The sequence below is a fragment of the Bombus pyrosoma genome, linkage group LG11 (assembly GCF_014825855.1).
Source record: "Bombus pyrosoma isolate SC7728 linkage group LG11, ASM1482585v1, whole genome shotgun sequence".
Taxonomy (NCBI): Eukaryota; Metazoa; Arthropoda; class Insecta; order Hymenoptera; family Apidae; genus Bombus; species Bombus pyrosoma.
In genome coordinates, this window is record NC_057780.1 from 5382006 (window position 1) to 5400205 (window position 18200).

General features: G+C 27.8%; 3 protein-coding genes across 4 annotated transcripts in view; all 3 read left to right on the forward strand.

Annotated features, from left to right (window-relative positions):
- Positions 1-37: 37 nt before the first annotated feature.
- On the forward strand, positions 38-8271 carry LOC122573069 (tuberin). The gene is made up of 29 exons (XM_043738996.1): positions 38-282; positions 524-660; positions 775-968; positions 1045-1248; positions 1333-1507; positions 1606-1806; positions 1883-2024; positions 2093-2241; positions 2319-2491; positions 2554-2722; positions 2802-3023; positions 3145-3406; positions 3493-3611; positions 3674-3838; positions 3927-4092; positions 4169-4365; positions 4452-4568; positions 4646-4827; positions 4929-5142; positions 5236-5667; positions 5735-5906; positions 5991-6192; positions 6298-6478; positions 6596-6778; positions 6852-7030; positions 7118-7466; positions 7537-7677; positions 7744-7914; positions 8029-8271. The coding sequence occupies exons 1-29, from the start codon at positions 204-206 to the stop codon at positions 8233-8235; spliced, it is 5484 nt and encodes a 1827-aa protein (XP_043594931.1). The 5' UTR covers positions 38-203; the 3' UTR covers positions 8236-8271.
- Positions 8272-9019: 748 nt separating this feature from the next.
- Positions 9020-12841, forward strand: LOC122573177 (calcium channel flower). 2 transcript variants are annotated; one of them, XM_043739225.1, is made up of 6 exons: positions 9020-9237; positions 9323-9443; positions 9768-9975; positions 10214-10321; positions 10849-11008; positions 11875-12008. In XM_043739225.1, exons 1-5 carry the CDS (start codon positions 9235-9237, stop codon positions 10970-10972), a joined length of 564 nt encoding a protein of 187 aa, XP_043595160.1. In that variant the 5' UTR covers positions 9020-9234; the 3' UTR covers positions 10973-11008; positions 11875-12008. The 2 variants fall into 2 exon arrangements, with proteins under 2 accessions (XP_043595160.1, XP_043595159.1); XM_043739224.1 differs by lacking the exon at positions 10849-11008 and having other exon boundaries at positions 9022-9237; positions 11875-12841.
- Positions 12842-13119: 278 nt separating this feature from the next.
- Positions 13120-18200, forward strand: part of LOC122573178 (general transcription factor 3C polypeptide 5) — a 29265-nt gene continuing 24184 nt past the window's right edge. Inside the window, exons 1-3 of the mRNA XM_043739227.1 lie at positions 13120-15719; positions 15894-15995; positions 16084-16142. The gene's annotated coding sequence lies outside the window, so the exon portion shown is untranslated. The remainder of the gene's footprint in view (positions 15720-15893; positions 15996-16083; positions 16143-18200) is intronic.

An 18200-nucleotide genomic window follows, 5' to 3' on the forward strand; every position in this document is an offset into this window, starting at 1 on the left:
TATATTGATAGTCTTCATTAGTGTTTTTTTATAGTTGCAAATTACAGCTGATTGGTGTTTGGCATTCTGGCACCCCATCTCTCTTTACACGGTGCATCTCACTGACATTTCTCTGCTCAGATTTGCTTTTGATATGCCTACTAATACTTATTACAACTCTTTCTGGATATATCCTAGTGTTTTCTTTTGGTTCGTAAAATAAAATGTCGAAAATGAACTCCAAAGATAAAGATAATAAAACATTACATGATAAATTGAAACAATTTTTCCGCATTAACAAAGGTGATTTTATAGAGATTCATTCATTTTTATAATTAATAATTACATTGTATTATTGATATATTTTGATATCAAATAATGAGACACGCTTTTAATGATAATAAGCCTTTATCTTGTCCTAAGTAAAATAATTCTGTAATTATAATTTATAGATTATAATTGACGATTGCAGTTTATATATCATTTACAGAATGACATTCGTATATTTTATTTGTAAACAAATCGATAATAAATTTATTTTTAGGTAATTATAAAAGTCGTGAAGATGTTACATTAACTCATGATCTTGAGAAAGAAATTAGTCCTGAAAGTCCTGTGCATCATCGTACAAAAGTAATTAAAGATTTGTGTGATGCAGTTCTTAATCAACAATGGGAAGATGTAGGTAGATTGTTTATTATAATAAATTTATAATAATATGTCTAACATTATCTATTAAATAATATTTCATAGTAATATGTTTAAAAATATTATTGATTTTTATTTTTTCATTAGAAAGCAGCTGAAAGATTATGGTATTTGGTACAAGACCTTCTGGAAAAGGACGTGTGTCGTGAGCACAGACATGTGACATTAAACTTTCTGCGATGTCTTGTTCAAGGTCAATATTCTAAATTATCTTCTCTTATGAGAGTGAAGTTCTTTATGGTTGTTAAGGAACACAATATTCCTGAAGATATTGGACCTAGGTAACTATTAAAATACAATAATTAGAAATTGTTTTATTTTATGAATATTTTAGCTAAGTTGAGGATTATTATGTAGATTGGACCTTTTACAAAGCTTAACAGAAAATGGAAAAGATATATTGCACCTAGAGGAGAGAATGGGACCTTTCTTATTAGATTGGATGCCTGTTGTAACAGCAGGAGATGGGAAAAGGGGAGCTGAGTTTTTATCGCTTCTTGTTAATGTCATAAAATTTAACTCAGCATATATTGATGAAGATATTGTATCAGGCCTTGTTCAGTAAATATTTTATAATTTAATATAAATAAATCAACAATTATGGTAGATATTATAAAACAAATACTTCATATTTTATATTCTTAGGTATATTTGCCATCTATGTTATTATAGTAATAGCAGTGAAGTTGTTTCTGGATGCTTAGAAGCTTTGGATGCGATCGTTTGTTACAGTAATTTACAATCTGATTCATTACAAACTTTTATCATAGCATTATGTGGAAGTGTTAATGTTGAAACATACTGTCAAATAAGTTGGAAGGTACATCACAAAATTTTATGAAGTTTAAATGATATTAATTTAAATTAAAATTATAATTTAGAAATACTTCAATCTCAAATATGTATGCCTTTTTGTAGATAATGCGTAACTTATTAGGTACACATATGGGTCATTCTGCACTATATACGATGTGTCGTTTGCTACAAGATACAAATTTTCAGAGAGATGTTCGTTTACTTAGAGGTGCAGTATTTTATGTAAATATGGGTCTTTGGGGGACTCATAGAATTCCAAAACTAGAATGTACTCCTACATCAGTTTTACCTTCATTTTATCAAGTAAGTAATAAAAATCTAGTATAATCTTTATATGTTTCCATGTAATTCACTATTTATTGCTTTGTTATTTTATAAGGCTTTAAAATGTAATCATCCAATTGTTATGTATGAAGTCACATTATCAATTCAAAGATTAGTAAATAAATATGGTGCTGAGTTATGGGACCCCACATGGAGTATTATTCTTGATATTATTGAAGAAGTTATTTTTCATACAGGTAACATTTAAAACTGTGAAATTCAATGTAAATATTAGGTTTTTATTAATAATGTATTCTGTTCTTAGAAACTAGTAATCAACCTGCAACCAGACAAGTTTCCGTGAGTTTACATGAAACGATAAACAGCATTGAAAATTTATTGGATAGTAACTATTATAATGGTTGTATTCAACGATTTTATGATCTCGTTGAACGATGTAGTGATGCAAGACCTGTAATTATTATATTTTTAATGTAAATATAACACTAAATATTTTTTCTATGCCAAAATATAAAATTAAATTTTTTTAGGAAGGTTCCATTTTGAAATTAATCGAATATCGAGCACGTACTATAGGAGCTACACATCATCTATGGCAATCCAGATTAGCAAATTTGATGGAGCGTTATTATAAAATTGAAACACGTACTAATGTTAGAATGAAAGTTCTTGATGTTTTAACAAACGTCGTTCAAGTTAATAGGTATATAAAATGACATTTTGTAAAAATTAAATAAATTTTGTAATTGTCGTTTCTTTCAATAGATCTAGATATGAAGATGAATTAATTGAGCGAATAATTGTGCCATATTTTCAACATGTCGATATGGATTCGGATATTACAATTCGTAATGGTGTTGCACATTTACTTGTTGACCTTTGTCTTGAGTGTGATACAAAAAGATGTTTAGATCTTTTAGATATACTGGAGAAGGTATATAATTTTTTAGTTATTTATTTACATAAAACATTATTTTTAATATAACATATTCAAATTAAAAATGTATGTTAAGGTAATCAACAAACCATTCACTTCTGACACTCCAGTTACGAAAGATGTCGATATTAAAGATGTAAAGACTGCAATTGTTGGTGTGATAAAAATATTAACATCGAAAATTTATTATTTACCATCAAGTCATGCCATACGTGCTTACAAAGTTTTAGTCAATCATCTGGAGCAACATTACAAAGAACCAACTGTCTTCCATGACATTTCTACCATTCGATACTTGGTAATAAATATAAATGGTGTAAATGATGTAATAAATACAAAGTATTTTTTAGTAATACGTTAACACTTTAGTGTATCTTATATTTTAATGTATCTTATTATAAAATTATTATGCATTTTAGATTTTTGAATGTTTTTTAAAAATTAGAGCGAATACGCTTTATCATCTTGGATTTCCGGATGCTCAAAATTCATCCGTGATAAAGTTCAGCCCATATCTAGTTTTAGAACATGCAACAACTGAACGAATGAATAGTGGAGGAGGTGGCAGTAGTCCTCCACCAGTTAGTCCAGCTCCATTACAGCATTTATCTTGTCAAATTACTCATATGTCATTGGCACATGCATGTAAAGCGGTTATTTCCTGTATTAAATCAGAAAAAGGTTTATATTATACATATTTTCAATTATTATATAATTATTTATTTGTGAAAGTTGGGAGTTGAATTTAAAATTTATTGGTTTTACAGATTGGAAGGTTTTGCAACTTGTATTAAAAGAATTGCCTCAAGTAATGCAAAATAGAGCATTAATATTATCACGACATACAAACGATATTGACTTCTTTGCAACTGCACTTTGTTCCATGGTACATGATCTTATTTTCTTCCTTAAACATTTCAACAAATTTATTTTGATATATTTTTTTAGGTCAGTGATAAAAGTTTGAGACTTCCAGAGTCTCTCTACAATGTTCCTCCAAAATTTACTCTTTCAGAGTTTCGCGTTCATGTTTTTCCAGTATTAGCATCATTAGCTTCATATCATGCACATCTGGAACCTAATTTGCAACAGCGTTTGATAAAGTGTTTAGAAGTAAGAAAATAAAATTCAATTCTTAAAATTAATACACTGATGCAATGTTTGTTGCTAGGCAAATTTTTTAAATATTGTCACTTTTTAGGTTGGTTTAACAGCAAAGTGTGCAAGTCAGTGTGTTACTAGTCTTACAACTTGTATTTTAGAAATGCGTGATGCAATGAACAAACTTCTATCTGAAGTACTTTTAAATTTATCAAAAATTTCAGCAACAGTACATATAGCTATACCAATTTTGGAATTTCTGTCTAGTAAGTATTAAAAACTTTAACAACCAATAAGTTTAATCGTGAGATACATATGTATTTATATATCTTTTCCTTGCAGCTCTTACTAGGCTTCCAAAAGTTTTTGCAAGTTTTATTGGAGACCAATACATGTCTGTCTTTGCAATTTTATTACCATATACAAATCCTTTCAAATATGATCATTATACAGTATCTTTAGCACATCATGTAATTGCTGTATGGTTTTTGAAATGTCGACTACCATTTCGTAGAGATTTTGTTAGATTTATTACTACAGTATGTACATTATTAACATGCTATTATTAGTCTATTGTTAGCTATTGTTCTTAATAATGAAATTATGACTCTTTTTTAATATACAGGGTTTGAAGGCAAATGTAATAGTTCCCTTTGAAGAGGGACATTTAATGAAATCGGATTTTAACTTCATAAATGAAGATTCTTCAAATAGAAAACGTAGTTCAAGTTTAACAGAGCAGGTATAAAAATTAATAAAACTATATTCGTTTATTATCGTTTTTTAATCCATTATTTACTGTTATATTTTTACTTATAGGGTAGTAGGGGCAGAAGAGAGAGACCTATAATGGCTAATCGTATGATAGGAGACAATAAAGTTTCAGATTTAAAGCCTCGAATTGATGAAGCTTTAATGACTTTTCATGTGGAGCTTACTGAAACTTGTATTGATCTTATGGCTCGGTATACATTTTCAACCTATTCAGCTCGACCTAAAAGGTAAATTTATAAATTTTCACGTTTTATTAATTATGAAACACACACACACACACACACACACATATATATATATAAAAATAAGTATAACTTATCTTTATTAGACTAGCAGCTGCCGATTTTCTACTTAAAGAGGGCCAATCAATGACATGGCTACTTGGTAACAAGCTTATTACAGTAACAACAAGTGGTTGTAGCAATAAAGCAATGCGAAATGGACTTTGTGATAATTGTTGGGTTGTATGTAAACCTGGTCCTCAATCTCCTGAACATTCGAAAACATCTCAATCAACTTTAAGACGAGCATCGAGTACAGAGGTATTGTTAACATGCATTATTGATATTATTTACATAATTATTTTGCTATTAGTTACAAATTGTTCTAAAATATAAAATGATAATATATAATAGACAGCAAAAGAGGACAAATTGTCTAGGCAGTCTTCTGGAGGTCATGGGAGCTCTACTGCAAATACAGCTGCAAATTCCCCAACAGAAGAATCAAAGAAAGCATCGGAAGATTTAGATTTAACAAAAAAAGACCATTCTTCAGAAAAAATGGAGAAAGATCAAGCAGAATCATCAAAATTAGAACAAATACTTAATAGTGAGAAACAAGAAGAACATGTGCTCTGCGCTTGTTGGTGTCAGGGTTGGGCTGAGATATATGTACGTAGACCTACAGGTGATATGTCTTGGATAATGAGGATTCAGAACTCTATGCAATTTGAAACAAATGTAGACTTTCCTGTGTATGATATAATGGCTTTATATAGACCAAATCAAGATTTGTTGCAAAAGCAGCAAGAATCTACATCAGAGTGTTCTGGAGATGAAGCAGAGGTAGTTTCAAAATATATTATTTAAAAATTATGTAAAAAAATGTACAATTCTTTCTCTCTTTCTATAGGACACTGCAGATAAAAATATGGATCAAATACGGTATGATCATAATATTATGAAATCTGTGATATCTTCTGTATCATCAGGTCCAATTGCAATACCCGGTTCACCAGCTCGACCGAGTCCTTCAAGGCAAAGTTCACGCGATAGTTTAGAGAGTTTAGAGGATGGTGAAGATGGTATGATCAAGAATTATTATACTTTAATTGTCGTAATAAACAAATAATAAAATGGATATATTAAAAAGTAAAAATTATTGGTAGATTTACGTCGTTCTCGAAATCCCGTACGCAGATCAAATTCTAGTCCTGAAATGAGTGCTAATTGGAAGAATCCATTCTTGAATAAAGAAAAACTAAGCAATTTGCAACAAGTAGATCGAGATCTTTCATCTACAGATATAGAAGTCAAACTTGATGTCGAACTAAAAAAACCTGCAAAAACTACATATGCAAAAGATATGAGGTATTATTTGTTTAACAAATAATAGTGTATTCTATTATTTTAATAGATTTTAATAATAATTTTCATTAGCTTTGTAAATATAATAATAAAGATATATTTATGCAGAGTTAGTTGTGAAGCTATACCAGAAGAGATGTTTGGCATGGGTACAACACCTCCATCAGAAAATGCATCAGATCATCCAACTGCATTACGATCTCAACGTTCTTATCCAGGCGCAACACAAGTCACTCAAATTATTACGACTACTAGCAATACTGTTCCTCCATCACCTACTACCATACAGGTATAGTATTATTCTTTTAGCCTTTCGAGCATGAAAAGCGACTTCCAGTTTATGTATTCAAATAAATAAAGTTTGCAATATGTCTTAATTACAAAAACCTTTTGTCTATTTTTACAGGTTCAAGGAAACTTTTTGGGAGTACAGGGACGTGCAACACAAATTCAGTCGTCTGTTGCTAAGCCTCCACAATCACCTACACAAATTTATCCTCGTTTATCTAGTCTTGACTCTGGTCAAAAACAAATGCCATTAGGATCAGATAGTAAACCACCTATTGGACGCAATCATTTATCTGATAAGGTATCATTGATTATATTTATTCTTAAACACTCTGTTTTAAAAGGAAAATACATATATACATATCTGTTTGTAGCAAAAGGATGAGAAACCTGATCCTTCTATGTTACCTCCTTTGCCATTACCTTTTCGTGATAGAGGTCATACAATTTCTGTAATGAGCCCCGTAAAAAAGTCCCGTGGAGAATGGGATAATATTCGTAGAGGAAACTCGCCACGAGTAAAAGAAACACCTAAAACTAGTATCAATCCGAGGTAATGATACAATACTTTTAAATAAAAATATTCGGTAATTATTTTTGTGTTCTAATATAAAATTTATATTTAAATTATAAATTACAGTTTTGTGTTTTTGCAACTGTATCATACAGCACATTTTGGTTCGCCTTCAGAAAAACCTTTATTGGTTCCACAGACAACGGCTGTACAAAGAGCAGTGACAAATTTAGATAGAATACAACCATATGAAACCCATAAAATTGGGGTTCTTTATGTTGGTCCAGGGCAAGCTTCTAATGAAACTGAAATTTTAGCTAATCAACATGGATCACTTCGATATACAGAATTTTTACAACGATTAGGAACGTTAGTCCGATTGAAGGACGTTGATGAAAGTGTGTTTTTGGGAGGTTTAGATCGTAATGGTGAAAACGGAAACTTTGCATATATTTGGCAAGACGATGTTACACAGGTTGAAATAAATTTCTATAATTTTTGTTATTTTATATTTTTGATAGTGTAATTTTATATAATTTTATCAGGTGGCATTTCATGTTGCTACGTTGATGCCAACAAAATTAAGTGATCCGAAATGTACATCTAAAAAACAACATATTGGAAATAACTATGTTACTGTTGTTTATAATGAATCTGGAGAACCATATAATATACAAACTGTAAAGGTATGTTTTATTATAGTATCTCATTGTAAAGTATGATATGTACTAATATTTGTATTGCTTTTTTAGGGACAGTTCAATTATGCATGTGTTGTAATTCAGCCCCTAGATCACGGTACTAATCAAGTTACAGTTCAAGTAAAAGAAGAATTAGTTAAACATATTCGACACAGTGAACCAAAAATTATTTCTGATCAAAATTTAGCTATTTTATCTCGACAGTTAGCTCTTCATGCCAATGTAAGTTTTATAAAAAAATATATCTAATTGTAATTATATTGCACTATTCGTATACTATTCAATGTTTTTCTGATATATTACAATGAAATTTATAATTTCTCTTCTCTGTTCTAGCTTGCTTCAATGGTTTCATCATCATTGGAACAAAATAGTCACAATCCATATGCTTCTAATTGGTTAGAACGTTTACGACATATTAAACGACTTAGGAATCGTGTGTTGCAAGAAACAAACAATAATCCAGATAGAACAACTGATGATTTATCACCAAGATCGAACAAACGTATTTATATGGATGATTTTACTGAATATACAACATGATTTGATTTTAATAAAGAAGTTATTTAATAATTGTAATTAATATGATTCATGTTTGTTAATGCGATAATTAAGTATTCTTTCTGTAAACTACAAAGAAGATAATTATTCTAAGTACAAATATTTCTCATTATATTTTATATTCAAATTTCAGTTAATTCAATAATATAAATTTTTAATTTTGTGATAAATAAAAGAACGAATATGTAATATTATTCTAATATAATTATGTATTGTTATTTTAATATTTAATATAAAATAATACTATCTATTTAATGTATTTCGTTCTTCAAGATTATAAATAAATTCGACAAAATTGGTTTCAAACAAATCGTTAGGAAAAGTTTACAAATTTAGAAAATGTATTTATATGAATAAAAATGAATTTTATATTTAAAAATAATAAAAATATCTGCTTGATGTTATGAATATTTATTTCATACTGATTGGTAGAAATTTGCTGTAGAGGTTATATTTTATTTTGTAAGTTGGTAATACAAACAGCGCTTAACCCACGATCATATAAACAGGTCTCTCGATATCCATACACCATACCCCAAACCTAGGGAATATTCTAAAATTGAGTCATGAAAAATCGACATGGAAGACAGGAAGGTTCTCGTTCTATACATGCGTGATATGCCATAAATGTCTCAAATAGGGATAGAGATACTCTACTCATCTCTGTCTATCTCGCAGAACGAGAACTTTGTTGTTTTCCATATTGACTTTTCACAACTCAAAAGAGGGGTGGTTTTCCCTAGCGAGTGTCTAGACATGATCATAGTTCAGACTCTAGACCTGTTTATATGACTGTCGCAGCTTAACTATAAAGAAGTTCACGTGAGAACTACGTACAAAATCGTTGACAGATATAAGCGCCTCTGCCCACATAATTAAGAAACTCACGGGTCGATTTTCCGTACATCAACATCCTTATAGTGCTGTCAGTCTCGTTTGGTCCTGTCAGCTGGTGAAGAAGGGGAGACTGGAACGATAAAAATGGTAAATGTATTTTCAATTACTGAAACTACAATTATTTGCACATATGTTATGTTTTTTTTATATTGATAGTTTATTGACTTTTTAGTCGTTCGCTGAGAAAATATCGTCGATTATGCAAAGACCAGGACAGGACCCTGTTGCCAAGGACGATGTACCTTGGTGGATGAAGTATGCTGGACGAGGACTCGGCACCGTGGGTAGTATAAGTATGTTTTGTAACATAACATGTATTGTGAGATATACATCATTATGGAAGTAACTTACTGTCATTACTTTCTTTTACAGCAAACTTCTTATATTTTTTAGAATTTACATAAAAAAATGTATATAATAATTCATGTTTTGTATAGACATATACAGTATTAACATACAATATGCATTTATGGTTTGTGATTTTTCTATACTTACAACTAATTATATAGAACTTAAACATCTTAAATCATCTATTGTTATCACTATAAACATTTTTATTACTTATTTTTATATTATTGGCACAATAGTTATTTATGATTTTTGTGAATTTGTTATAGTTGCAATTATTCTTGGAGGATGGAATTGTTTATCAATTCTGATGGGTTCGGTAGATTGCCTAATAAGTGGTATGTGGCAAATGGTGGCTGGTTTTATAGTTGCAACAATAGAAGCACCATGTTGCTGTCTATTTATTGATTATGTACAAAATTTAAGTGATTGGGTGGAAAAGAGACCATATTGGAATAGAGCAGCTGGATATTGTATGTAAGTTCAAATTATATTTTTAATGAAATATTTAAGTTATAAATTTATGTTTTTTTTTATATAGTGGTGTGTATAGATAATTAAATGAGAATGCATTGTAATAGAGAAAATTTTAAACCGAGTTCCTTTATGGCTGGGAGATAGAAAATTAACTATGTTACTGTTATATTACTTTTCTTTCCTTTAATATTAATTTATATTGCTACTGTTTAGACATAATGTATTGTTTTATTTTTAGAATGGCAATTCCTTCAGTCCTCCTTTGTTTTGGAATGAGTAGCTTATTTGGCAGTGGTCTAATATTTGCGACAGGTGTAATATATGGACTAATGTCACTTGGGCGAAAGTAAGTTACACCTGTTTAATTTATTATTTTAGAAGATATATCATTTATATTGAAATTACATATATCATACAGATACACTTTTATAGGTATAAACAACTTATACTACTAAATATATTGCTTTGTTTCAATTCTAAAAAATTAGTATAATTTTTTATATGATTATTTTATTCAGTTAAGGAAATAAATTGTATGGTGTGTTGTTATCATGTGTGCACATGTTATTTGCTTCTGGGTGGAAGACTAATTTTGTTACATTATCTCATATTTGTTTACATTTATGTTTGAATTTGTTGCTATGGTTTTTGGGTACTTTTTATAATACATAAATTAACTAACATAATTTCCATTTCATATTATGAAGTTCCATAAAGTATATATCATTCATACAAAGCAACACAAAATGTATCATTTTCCTTTTATTTAACATACATTACAAGCTATGTACTATTAAAATATGATAGTAAAGTATATAATATTTGTCGTATGTAATACTTAATGTTTCGGTACTAATACACTAATCATAACAGAGGAACCAGGCCCGACCCAGCAGGAATGACGTCGGGTGTGAGTTCCCCACAGGGTACTGTACCTCCTACTACAGATCACCATACAACTCTCGTGGAAGATCCTGATGTCTGGAGGCCTACATAAATCATCAAACATTCATTGCACCACTTCTCTAACCAGGCAATAATAAATAAAATTTAATGTCATTTTTACACTTGTAGTTTTCTAGATACCACATTTTTAGATACCACATTACATTTTTAGATTTATGGCTAGATTTTAATGTTATAATTATGATCAATGTATTTGACAATATGAGTTTAATTTATCTAATACATTACAATGAAATTGTCATTTCTGTGTGCAATGGTTTTTTCGCTAATTTACTTGAAAAAATTGAATTATTTGATTTAATAATACATATATTATTTTTATTCTATGTAAGTTAAAACTGATAAATTAATTACTGACTGATAAATAACTGATAAATAACTGATAAATTATGCTGCAATGAAAGGCTTAAATATGTGTATGCTTAAGCTTAAGAATATTGGTTCATAATTTTAAACAATTATTTACCTATACACAAACGTTCTTTTAATTCTATGAAAATAACACACATAGCTTTGGAAAATACATATTTAGCTTTGGATTTCTTGCATTGGAAACACATGTTTGCTTTGTTCTTATATTTTTGAGATATAGTGTATCACTTATATTAATGAGTTGCATGATATTGCTAGCTTCTTTTACCTATAATTTTATATACATTTGAATTTCAGCACATTATTTTCAATTTTAAATACCATCCCTTAATACTTCTTTGTTAAATACTATTCTTTATGAATAGTATAGGTTCTTTTTATATATAGTTATAAAATGTTTAAAATAATATTGAAATTTTTGTTATAACGTAACATTTTATATTATTAAAGCGTCTTTATAGGTATGTGTTCTATAATACAAAATTTATATTTTGTATATACATATAACGACAGTAATAAATAATAAATAAATAAATAAATTAATAATTTATGAATTTTTAGGGCACCACTTCGTGAAATGAGATCAGCAGCGACGAATATCGAGGTTCCTTCATCAAGTATGCAAGCTACACTTGTTGAAAATGCTCAACCAATGAGTTTTACCAATAGACCAGATAGTAATGTTTAAATTCACAACATTAATTGGCAAAAGAATTCATTTTCTGGTATGAATGGTGATGAATGTTGACTTGGTAAAATATTCAATAATTGAGCCTATGAATATGCATTGTTTGAAGCACTTATTATTTAGTCCTACTAATATTCTAATCTTATCATCTTCAATTTATGATACTGTAAATCGCTTATATTATTTGTGCTGATATATAGGTGAAGTAGTTAGGTCATTTTTTCCTTTTCATACATAATTTTTAATTTAGTTTCAGTTGTGGACTTCGATATCAATAGAGTACTAGTGATATTAACACATTATTTACTAAACCATTATTATATATATAAAAGTTACATTATTTCAGTTTTTTATTTGAAATAATGCCAAAGTTAAAGACTGCTATAGAAATTATATTCTGATAATATTCATAGGCTTGATTTCTTGTGCTCCTACTTGTCTATTGTGTGTCATAATGTTCATAAAGAATGAAATTGGTGAGGAAAAAATAATCTTACGTTAGTTGATTTTGGATGTAGTTATCTATTTAAATTTTACATTTTAAATTGATGAAGTGTAATATTTTGAACTAAAATAACACTTCCAAAATCAAAATATCCTAAGACTTTAAGACGAATCATTCATAAGTTATAGAAGGTGGACGAGTCATAACATGTAAGCTTTATTTTCATTTATTCATGTATTGTATACATATATATGTGGGATAAGTCATATAGTTAGAACAATCCTCCATTTGTTTATTATTTAGGATAAAAAATTAATCTATAAATTAAGAATTGATCTAAATCCAATAATATTGCACTTCATTTTTTTCTAGAAAAACAGCATTATATATATATTCTACATAAATCAATCTTTTATTTTGTGAATGAAACTTGCAATATTCTGCAAAAAGATTATTTTGGATAGATTTTTCTTCAAAATTGATATTTGATGGATGCAAGAATTAATTTATATAAAAAATTAAATATATACGTAATTTAAAAAGAGAGACATTGTTCGATTTCGGTGTATTATTATATTTAACATGAAAAAGAGGAAACAAAAAGATAGATTATGTAACTTTTCTTTTTATTATTTTATCCTACCTTGAATAAAGAAAATATACATGTATGAAATATAAGTATATGGATTACTTCGTTTATTTTTTCTGCGAAATTATTTGTACATATACATGTATACATACATACATTTGAATTTACTTCGTAATCGTTTCATTCGATATTTATATTTATATATATGGTATCTACTCTCATACGATATTCTTGATTCCAAAACTTCCAAACATAATTTTTTGTACCTTCTATATTTTTGTAGCTAAATCTGAATGATATATGGCAGAGAGTATTACTGATCAGATGTACTGGTATATTTTAGTGTGTATAATGTAGTTTTTGTTCAAAATTACAAAATTGTAAATATATAATATTCTGATTATTTCGATAATGTTTATATCAGATTTTATTCTATTCAAAATTGTTTTAATCAGAATCAGATGTATCAATGACTGCTTCATTTTTATAGACATTTTGAACTTCTTTTCCTCTTTAATCCATATCATGTATTTTTAATCGAATAAGCATTTATTTCTTAATCGAAACTGTCAAATTACTCGACCATTATCTCTCCCTACATTCCTATTTTTTAATTAATTTATTTATTAAGTATACAAGACTAGAAATATTTAACCAGGTACCAACTTTTTAAATCTTTGATGATTTTAGTGTTGCGTTTGCCAAATAAATTCAGTTTAAATCCACTTCTAGACCTATGTAAATTATTGTATTTATATAGTGCGTATTATAAAGTTACTGTTTATTGTGATTTTCGTGTAGCATTTTATTGTGATTGTTTATAATTAAGCAAACTTTTAGCAATTTATGTTCATATATGATAAATAGTATACTATATCATACGCAATGTTAATTACCATGCATTAGAAGAAATAGGAGCATATTATGTAACTTGATTATATCACATGTAGTTTCTGTACTCAATCTGAATCGAACATTTCCGACTTTCATATTTTATCATCTATGATTTATTTTAAGATTACAAAATGCTTCTTTTAAATTTAAATTACGTATTTTAAAACATAATATTAAATTTTAATAATATTACGTATTAAAAGTATAATAAAATCAGGGTATACTTACCTTGATAACATCATTAGTGTCAAATATTTTTATGTAATGTTTAATAGGAAAAAAATGATATAAAGGATATTATGATATTAGTGAGAGATTAAATTAGAAGCAAATATTCGGCGCTAAGTAATTTTATTTTACTTTCATTGCATAAATTTTGAAGAATATTTAGTGTTTACACAATGAGAGATGATACTTGAGCAAATTCAACATGAAGAAAATAATATAAAAAGGAAAAAAGATGTTAAAATAAATTTTCAAATGAATGATGTATAAAATATATGATAAGTTACATAAGGCATTTTATTGTTGTTATTGGTAGGACAGGAATATATTTATAATAATTTTCTGTCATAAGGAAATGTGTTCAAAAGTATATGTCGCATGCGTATTTGACCAACTATTATTGAGAAGGATTAAACATTTATAGTAACATACATAATTTGCTATATAGGTTAGTGGATTATGAATAAATTTTAAGAGTACATACTGTCTTCGAAATATACCAAAATATACATATGTAGATATTCAACTTCCATTAAATAGAAACCCAATCGAAATATTTATAATGCTTAATGCACTATCACGATTTCAAGCCAATATGATATGTATACACGGAAGAAAATAGACTTATTTTAAACATATGTCTATTTAATAAAAAATATCCTGTTATAAATATGTTTAATTTTGGGAGTAGAAATTTATAAATAAAAGGTTCGGATATACACCGCTATGTATGTATTACATTAATAATTACATGAATAAATTAATAGGCTTGATTATTCGTTACATACATGTATAGTAAAATTGTCAATAAATGTTAAAATTACATTAAAAGTATTATATTTGAGTAATTTTAACTAAAGTGGTAAAATTTACTATAATTAAACCTTTTAAATTTCATTCTTATAACTCTTTTTTTTCGACAGTATAACTTATGTATTATATTTTACATGATTCTTTTTTTAAAAATCGCGTTTTTTATTTTACCGGTTTGTAAGTAAATTGTCAACCAATCATAAAGAAGGATTTAATATGACCAATAAAAATATTCAAAAAATTTCGTAAGTTATTCATTCTTTATACATTTTGTTCAAACGTGCGGAAATTCATATTATTTTATAAACGTACGATTAAATAAATTTTTTATTATTCAAGAGATTTAATTGATACAGTGTTTTTTTATGAAATAGATAAATGATGGTGTAAGGTAAAATTCACACTCAATTTAGTTTAGTTAGTTTAGTTATGGTACGTGGAATAAATAATATGATAACGATATCGTGTAAAATTTTAGTGCATTTGTTTATTATCTCAATATTTGTCTAAAAAAACATCGATATATATAGCAATAATCTAAATAATATAGAACATTATACAACTTTCATATTTTTATACTTTATCGCTGAAAAAGAGGACAATAATATTGTTATTTATAAAATATTATCATATTAATTTAATATCAATTAAAAATTACAATTCATACATATAGAAACGAATGCTGAATATGAGTGTAGTACGAATCGATGTGCTTTGTCTCGAAAATATTCCAATAAAATCAAATCGTAAAGGTAAGGCAAAACATAAAAAACTGTTCCATATAATAAATAATATAAAGTATAATTTAAATATTCTGAATAGAAGATGATTTTAATGTTAATCTATATTGATTTATACAATTTATATAAATCCACCTGCGGACTCAGTTGTATACTATATGAAACTTATGATATTGTTTTTTACAGGATGTCCAACAAGTTTCTGTACAAACATTTCCGGTGTCCTGGATTCTAAATTTTCAGTGAAATTAAGAGGAAAAGAAGAAGGATGCATTTGAGTTGTATCCTGTAAGTACGTTTATGATCATTATCTGTAATACAATTATCTAATGAAACGAAATAAACATATACTGTACATGATATTTTTTATCTATAGCGATCTGTTAAACTCGTGAAAGAAGTTCGTTGAATACCTCACGGGACACCAGCATCTATGTAAGTATTTCTAAATTTATCTTGAAGAGTTGTAGTTAACTACAACTGTTTCAATATACATATGAATCTTTTTGAAATGTTTTTTGTACTTCGTGTAGAAAACAGTTTGTCACCTGATTTAAGTAGATCTACTTTCTGCATGCGTTTAAAAAGCCATTGTTTATTTACAGTTATTTATCATATCAAAATTTGTCACGATTTGTCATATCATATTTCTGTATACATATTTTTTTAATTACATTATTACCTGCGTTATCTTACGTATTTACTACCTGCATAGTTTTTGAATATTTGGACTAATATCTCTATATCATAATTCGTAACGCAAATACCTTAAAACGCACGCATAAAAGAAGATTTTATTTTAACAAGGCCAATAAGCACATTTATAGTGAGGTATCTAATATTTTATTACGTATAATGTATAAATCCCTGTGATATGAAATATTAGAATGTAAAAACTAGACTACTTAATTATTTATTTAATAATCAGGAGTGATTTGAAGGTTTTAGTTTTATTCCTTTATGAAAGAAAATAATTTCAATAATGAAGAACAATTTAAAATTGCTTCATTCATTATTTTTTTTGTACGTATTCCAGTCTCGTACATAAACCGGTCCAATATTATATAAATAAAACGAAGAAAATGATTGATTTTTCATTGAAACATTTTCCATTTATATGGAATACGACTGAAAGTATATAGAAGGAAAATGAATTAATATAGAACAGAAATTCGCGTAAATAAGTAATGGTAAATAATAATGTTAAAGAAATTTTATTTGTAAATATTAGACATAGAAATAAATTATCAAGAAATAATTAAAGAAGCTATTGAAACTAAGTGAAAAAAAAACGATTATTTTAATATTTTATTAGAATATACAATTATTAAATGTTCTTTAATTAGACTTAACTTATTGATATCTTATCGTGCTTACTATGAGTACCGTTTAGAGTAATAGAAACACGGATAATATTATTCCATCCAAAAGTCCGAAACTAAATTCTTTTTCTACGTAATATGTGCTTGTATCAAGAGCCGTTTAATTTCTTTTCATAACAGTTCAACATACCAGCTACTGATCTGTAGTTATTAAATTTGCATAATTTGGTTCAATTTTCATTAGAGTTAAATTTTCATTTACACTCTTGAACTATCTGTTTTCTAGAGTTCAATAAAAAATCTTATTTTTATAATCGTGTTTTATTAGAAACGAACGATATTAAATACTTTACTTCGTTATCAGTCTCGCTTGATGTAAGTACTTACTGTCTGTAACGTTCAGGTAAAAAAGAATAAGAAAAACAAGAAAGAAAAACATACGTATTTCATATTACACTTAAACGTATCGAATACAACTATTTAGTCTCGAAACCTCGATATTTGAATACGAGTATCTTACCCTATATGTATACATTTGCGTATCTAATTTTGCGTTTGGCTTTCCTCTTAAATTCATCGTTTAATCCTATGTAAGTCGTAATGGTCTTAAGGCACGATGCGAATGTATTATTATGTAAGTGGGCTGTTCCCGGATTTTCCCGACAAACTGGGATTAGTGAAAATAAGTAAAAAATATAGTACGAGATTGAGTTGAAACTGTTTTCTTGGAAAATTATATGTTCATATTGAACACAACATGAATCAAGTAACGATTTTTCATTGCTATTTTGCATTATGTTTTTCTGTTTTAAAACGATCCAGTTTAATGGACTCTTAATTAGCGAGTTCTGAATTTCGTTTAAAGACTCTTGTAATGTAATGTTTACACATTTATTGAAACTTATCTATGGCATTGAAGTCTTTCTTCTATCGTGGCAAAGCGTTCATAAACAAGAACTTCATATAATAACCTCTTCTTATTTTCTCTAGTAAATTATACTTTTCCAGTTTATCAGGTAACGCCGAAAAATCTCGATATAGTATTATTATAATACGTATAGTATACTACTTATATATTTATGTATGTTTTATCAGAGAGGAACTTCGAGTGTTCGTTTAATTTCGTGATCATTAACGTGATCGATTAAATTTATAAAAAGATAGAACAATA

Coding starts and splice junctions, on each gene's coding strand:
- LOC122573069 (XM_043738996.1), top strand. CDS start 204: ATGTCGAAAATGAACTCCAAAGATAAAGATAATAAAACATTACATGAT. Junction 3,839..3,926: donor GTTTGATAAAGTGTTTAGAA/GTAAGAAAATAA, acceptor GTCACTTTTTAG/GTTGGTTTAACAGCAAAGTG. Junction 6,779..6,851: donor GCAATCATTTATCTGATAAG/GTATCATTGATT, acceptor ATCTGTTTGTAG/CAAAAGGATGAGAAACCTGA.
- LOC122573177 (XM_043739224.1), top strand. Junction 9,444..9,767: donor CGGCACCGTGGGTAGTATAA/GTATGTTTTGTA, acceptor AATTTGTTATAG/TTGCAATTATTCTTGGAGGA. Junction 10,322..11,874: donor CTAATGTCACTTGGGCGAAA/GTAAGTTACACC, acceptor ATGAATTTTTAG/GGCACCACTTCGTGAAATGA.